Here is a 6965-nt window from a genome sequence, read left to right on the forward strand (position 1 = left end):
GAAGGATTGCCTGAGCCCAGCAGGTTGAGGCTGCAGTGGCTGTGAGAATGCCACTGCACTCCAACCTGGGTGACAGAGTGAGACTCTGGCTCAAAAAAAGTAAAATAAATAAATAAATAAATAAATAAAAGATATGTGACAGCTGTCTGCCTACCTGCTTGCAACCCAGGCTGTTGGAACTGAATAGACAGCCACTGCCACAGCATGCTACAGAGTAGGAGGCAGGCTCTGTGGATGGAGTATGTGTGTGATAGAAGCTGCAGCAGAAATGGCACCAAGGAAGGGCCGAGATGAGGACATGAACCCCTCATAAGTTAATCTTCGGCTCTTCTTTGTCCTTTCTTTCAGGTCTAGTTCATATGTAAGCATTCTTTCATTCCATTTATAACTCTACGTCACTAAATTTAAAAAAGAGAGATGAAGAGGAAGAAGTCACAAGAAGGAGCAGGTAACTTTGCTTGAGTGAGGGTCAAAGTGCAAACAAAAATGTGAAAATACTAGACTAGAAGCAAGAGGCCTAGTCCTTGGTCCCAGCTGATGCGAACATGTCAAGTCACATCTTCCACCTAGGCTTTGTCTATAAAACATGAAGGTTAGACTGAAGTTCCCTCAAATTGGAAGAAGCAAATGACTCTTAGATAAGATTGTTTAGACGGGGAAAAAAATGGTAGGGGACATTGATAAATATTGGAAATTTAAAATGTTCACTGTCAAGTTCTCTCTCAAGGAGGCAATGCCAAAGAATGAAGGTCCCAAGGCCGAGCTGAACAAGTATCAGTCCTACAGGAAAAGGCAGACTTGGGAGAATAAGCTCTGAAACTGCAAATTCAGAGCAGGATAGAGTAAGGTGAGAACAGGCTGCAACTATCCTATTAATTCTTAGTCTGAATTAAGACTGTGACTAGTGGGTAGGTAAGTTCAGGCCTGCTCCTCTATACAGTGCCTACCTGGAGGGGCGTCCAGATAAAGTGGAAACATAAAGTTGCCCAAGGCAGCCAACAGACACATGAAAAAGTGCTCAGACTCACTAATCATCAGAGAAATGCAAATCAAAACCACACTGAGATACCACCTAACCCCAGTAAGAATGGCCATCGTTAATAAAACAAACAACAGATGCTGGTGAAGATGTGGAGAAGTAGGAACACTTCTACACTACTGGTGGGAATGCACACTAGTGCAATCTCTTTGGAAGACAGTGTGATGATTTCTGAAAGAACTAGAAATTGACCTTCCATATGACCCAGCAATTCTCCTATTGGGAATATACCCAGAGGAACTCAAATCATTCTACAAAAAAGATACCTGCACACGTATGTTTGTTGCAGCTCTATTCACAACAGCAAAAACATGGAACCAACCATGTTGCCCATTGAAGCTGGACTGAATTTTAAAAATGTGGTACATATACACAATGAAATATTATGCAACCATAAAGAAGGACAAACATATGGACTTTGCAGCAACTTGGATGGATTTAGGGGAGATCATACTCGGTGATCTATGACAGAAACAAAGAACAGAGTACCATATGTTCTCACTCATATGTGGACCTTGAACAACTATCATAATACTATAAGAAAGGGATTGGCAGTAGTGGGAAACAGCCAGGGGTGGGAGGGGCACACCTCATCAACAAGGGTACCTGCATAATCAATGTTTGTATACCTAAACCTGAATTGTACCCCACAACTCTAAAATTTTTTTTAAAAGTTGCCCAAGGAAGTGGGGATGATTTTAATAGTATATGGAATAGAGAAAGGACAGTCACTTGAGGACCAGTGACACATGTCTTGAATGGTGAGGCCATAGGCTTACGTTGGGTTAGTGGCAGATCTGAGAGACATTATGGGGGAAGATTTTGCAGGACCAGAAGATGAAAGTAGAAACATGGAATACGGCAGTCACAGCTGAGTCAAAGGTTGTGGCTGTGAGGCACCCAGGGGAAGAAAAGGGATCAGCATTTATTAAGGGCCTGCTATTTGCCCTACACTGTGCTCATCCCTTCACACATGTGATTTAGTCTGCCAATAGTTATAAATAATTGTCAGGGGAGGAATTTGCAGAGGAGGCTACTTCATCATTCATCCATATATTCACCATCACTGTGCTCCACACTCAGTGCACTCTGAGACACGATCCCTGACCTCAAGGAGCTTACAGTCAAGTGAGGTAGGCATACCGTAAACAAACAAAACATGAAGCGCCATGGAGGAAATGAACACAACGCAGTGACCAAGAAAAAGCAAGAAGGAACCTACTTTGGATTATTAGGAAACACCTCTCTGAGAAGATGACACTTAAGCAGACACCTGAAGGCTGAAAAAAAGCCAGCCATGTGTGAGGGAGAAAAGAGCATTCCAGGTAGAAGGAACAGTATACGTGCAAGCCTTGAGGTAAGGAAGAATTTGATGGAGCTCCAGAGGCACCATCGGCCAGAGCACGTTACTTACACATGAAGGGCTTGGTGCCTGGGATTACCCAGTCTTCCAAAGTGCTGACAACAGTGGGGGAAGGTAAGTAGGGTGGCTCCTCCTTGAAGTGTTACTAAAAATGCCATTTCTAGTTGACGAAAATGCCAAAGTTTTATTTTAAAAAAAGAAAGAAAGAAAAGAAGACTGACTATCTGTTATGTATCCACTCCAGTCTGGAGGAAAGAAACTTGTGTACGAGGCACGTGATTTATTTAGGCTTTCAGAAAGGTTGGCAAGGTTTTAAATCAATGAGTATGGAAATATAGTGAAATCTTCCATTTATACAGTACTTTACAGCTTTCAAAGCACTTTTATGTTCATTGCACATGAACTCACTGAGTCCTCAAAACAATCCTGTGAGAGGACTCAGATTCAACAAATGCTTACATAGTGCTCACTAGGCACTGGGTACTGAGGTTAGTTTGTGAGTATCAACTCTGTGCTAAGTACTGTGCTGGGTATGAGGACATCATGATGAAAAAGAATAAACACAGATCCAGTTCTTCATGAGCTTACAGTAAAATGGAAGGGAGAGATGTTAATTAATCCCTTCAATTAGTGTATAATTATTAATGGAGTAAGCTCAGATAAAAAGAAAGTGATTTCTAAGTAAGTGTATGAAAAAAGAGGCCTGACCTGGTTTGGAGGCTTGGGAAATGCTCTTAGACAAGGGGTAGTAACCCTTAAACTGAGACCTGAAGGGATGACTAGGCATTAATTAGATATGTGTGTGGAGGGAGTGGGGGAGAAGTGGCAAGAGTAAGCTAGAGAAAAGCCTTCTGGAACAAGGAAGCATCACTGTGCTTCTGTGAAACTGAGAGAAGGCTGGTCCAACTGGAAGGGAGGCAGAAAAGAATTGGAGACAAGGTGATAGAATTGAGGTGAGACAATTCTCTAAGGGCTAGAACAAGCAGGGCCTCAACGGTTGCTTAAATTTGGCCTTTATTTAGGTGAGTGATTGGATCACATTTTTGTGTGGTGATCAGATTGGAGAGAGGCCAGAGAAGTTGTGGGGAGACCAGTTAGCAGGCAGTTGTCCAAGTGAAAGATGATGGAACTTAGTCTGGGTTGACTTTTCCAAAATCCCATAGCTAGTCAGTGCCAGGAATAAACAGAACGTGGGCTGTATTTCCTTGTTCCTTCCACCAGTTTGGAGAAAGGACAATCTGGAATGGGGTGTTAGACTGCGTGGAGTGAGCAGGGCATTCCTGCAGGTAAACGGTTTGATAATGCGGAGTCAGAGCACACACAAGTGAGGAGGGGATCCATGCAGAAGAGGCAGCCAAGAATGGGGAGAGCCCATGGAGGGAGAAAAAGCCCATGGAGGGAGAAAAAGCATCTGCGAGGGGGAAAGGATGAGGTTGGAGACTGGGGATTAGTTCATACAGGGAAACTGATCAAATATATAATACATCAATGAAAACAGAAGCCAGCATTCTCACTGTCAGAAGAAGAAGCTATAAATATGGAATGGGAGAAAATTAGGGTGAACCCTGTGGTGGTGTAATGAATTTGGATGGACCAATATAAACTCATGGTTGTACAGATACATTTTTTTCATATTTTTATATATTTTATATGTTTTTAATATTTTTATATATGATATAGAACTAAATACTGATATAATGTGTGTATAATACATATATTATTATATTTACATACATTCCCCAACTCTGCCCACTGAGAAGCCCTGGGAGCAGCAATACCCCAATAGCAATGAGTTCATCTAGTATACAGCTCTTGGCTTCTGAATTTTATTGCCTCCAGGGCTCCTTGGAAGTATGTTCCAGAAGTCAGAAAAGTGATCAAAGAACAATGAGGTCAAGGAGATCCACCTTGAGTGGGGGCTGCAACTGACCAAATCAGCAACAGTTTGAGCATAAGATTAATGCTAATAGTGAATTTAAACTCAGTGAATAAAATAAGAAACCAGGAGCCTATATTGATATAAATAACTAAATAAGTGCACTGGAATAGGATATTTACATAGTTTCAAAGTACCTCCCCATAACATTAAAATTATTAATTGCAAATGGGAAAAAGAGTAACATCACAGAGAAGAAGCCTGGCAAACACCACCTTAATAAAGTAATTGAAATGAACATCATCAATAATGGCAAAAAATTGAAAGCATGTGCCAACTTATAGGATAGGGTGAGAACACAGCATCATCTCTGTAACATTCTTGCCAAAAATCCATAACCTGAATTCAGTCATGAGGAAACATTAGGCAAACCCAACTGAGAGATGCTTTATAAAATAATTGGCCCGTAATCTTTAAAAATGTTGACATAAAAGTCAAGGCAGGCCGGGCTCGGTGGCTCAGCCTATAATCTTTGGGAGGCCGAGGTGAGTGGATTGCCTGAGCCCACGGGTTCGAGACCCACCTGGGTAACTTGGCGAGACCTCATCTCTACAATAAATCAAAAAATTAGCCGGGCATGGTAGCGCGCGCCTGTAGTTCCAGCTACTTGGAAGACTAAGGTGGAAGGGTTGCTGGAGCCCAGCGGGTAGAGGCTGCAGTGGCCAGAAGCGGCCACTGCACTCCAGTCTGGGCGACTGAGTGAGCCTCCAACTCAAAAAAAAAAAAGTCAAGGCAACAGCAGGGTATGATGACTCACACCTGCAATCCAAGCATTTTGGGAAGCCGAGGTGGGAGGATTGCTTGAGCCCAGAAATTCGAAACCAGCCTAGACAACACAGCAAGACCTCGCCTCTACAAAAAATCAAAAAATTAAAATCAGCCAGGCATGGTAGTGACACCTGTAGTCCCAGCTACCCAGAAGGCTGAGGTGGAAGGATCACCTGAGCCCAGGAGGTTGAAACAGCAGTGAGCCATGATTGTGTCACTGCACTCCAGCCTGGGTGACAGAGTGAGACCCCAACTCAAAAAAAAAAAAAAAAAAGTCAAGGAAAGATAGAGAAACTGTTTCACAACAAAGACTAAAAACGCATGACAACAAAATGAAAAGCGTGATTCTGAACAGTATTCTTTTGCTGTAAACATGTTATTGAAAAAACCGTAGAACTCACAGGAGGTGACAGTATTCTAGGGCCAGGACATCAGGTAAGCAACTTACTCTTAGAGGGTTCAGAGGGAAAAAAGTCCTTTATGTGTACTTGTCAGAGTTAAAAAAAAATTTTTTTAATGGCTATTAAGATGTATAAAGTGGCAATATGGTGCCTAAAACACTGTAGATGCCCAAGAATGTTAATTCGTCTCAAAATGCTAATTTTCTTTTTGTAGTAGTCACCATGTGGGGTGTCTGCTAAGTCTATGCTCTCCATTCTCAGAATTGCCTCTTCCATCTCCAGGGGTAGGTTCCTAGATCTCTGAACTATGGGACTGTGATCCCAGGGAGCAAAGGTAGACACCACATTCAAGCTGGGTCAACAGAATTCTGTCTTCTAGAAATTGAAATCAGATGCTAATTAGTTTCTATTATCCACCTTGAACCTAGAAGACATATAAATTCAAGAGCTACATTTTGGGGGTAGCTTTTCTTCTGCAGTGAACACAGGGTAAAAAAATCTGATCTACAGAAAAGGAAAATGAAGCAGATACACAGAGAGAAGCACAGATAAGAGACAAGGCCCAAGAGAGAGAAACTGAGACCACCAGCCATGGTTCCGTACAGCATTCGAGTTCTAGTCCCTCATGAAGCCTCAACTCCCTTAGGATACTCCAGCAGCCTAATAAAGTTCATCCTTTTGTGCAGACCAGCTTAAGTGGATTTCTGTCCATTGTAGCCTAAAGCCTGTGACAGCTCCTTCCCCACATTGTGCCAAACTTTATAGCAACCCTGCTCTTTCACAAAGGGGCCGTGGTGCCATTGTCCAGGCTGGCCCCTTTGGTCATTGGTATGTCCCAACACAGCACTTCCTAAGGGCTCCAGGAGGTCTTAAATCAGTTTCACTCACCAAGGCTGGCCTCAGCCAACAGCAGGTAAGCAGGCACAAGCTCAACTGAATCCAGGCCATGCACGTTCATGCGGAAGCGAAGGGAATGCAAAGCTGCGGGGACAGCGTCTTCATGTTTTCCTTCAAACAAGTATTTCTGGGCTACAGTGTAGCAGAATTCAATCAAATGTTTCTGTGGAAGAGAGAAACAGACTGTCTGAGACAGACTAAAGCTAAAAAGCAAAGGTGGATATAGATGCAGCTAGAGATATGACCGACAACTAATGATCCTCAATAGGCGATATAAAAAGGCAAACTCTAGGCCAGGTGTGGTGGCTCAAGCCTGTAATCACAGCACTTTGGGAGGTCGAGGTGAAGGGATTGCCTGAGCCCAGGGGTTCAAGACCAGCCTGGGCAACTTGACAAGACCTCATCTCTACAATAACTCAAAAAATTAGCCAGGTATAGTAGTGTGTGTCTGCAGTTCCAGTTACTTGGAAGGCTAAGGTGGAAGCCCAGCAGGTCGATGCAGGGGTGGTCATGAGTATGCCACTGCACTCCAGCCTGGGTGACAGAGTGAGACTCCAACTC

At 43.0% G+C, this 6965-nt stretch overlaps 1 protein-coding gene across 2 annotated transcripts in view; it reads right to left on the reverse strand.

Annotated features, from left to right (window-relative positions):
• Positions 1–6965, reverse strand: part of ZMYND12 (zinc finger MYND-type containing 12) — a 34698-nt gene that overhangs the window by 10877 nt on the left and 16856 nt on the right. Inside the window, exon 3 of one of the 2 annotated variants that reach the window (XM_008067176.1) lies at positions 6396–6567. The exons of the other annotated variant lie outside the window; for it this stretch is intronic. Within the exon in view, the coding sequence (XP_008065367.1) occupies positions 6396–6567 (172 nt within the window). The remainder of the gene's footprint in view (positions 1–6395; positions 6568–6965) is intronic. 2 annotated transcript variants of the gene reach the window in all.

Source organism: Carlito syrichta, unplaced genomic scaffold, assembly GCF_000164805.1.
Source record: "Carlito syrichta isolate Samal-C Ts95f unplaced genomic scaffold, Tarsius_syrichta-2.0.1 Scaffold309326, whole genome shotgun sequence".
NCBI classification, from domain to species: Eukaryota; Metazoa; Chordata; class Mammalia; order Primates; family Tarsiidae; genus Carlito; species Carlito syrichta.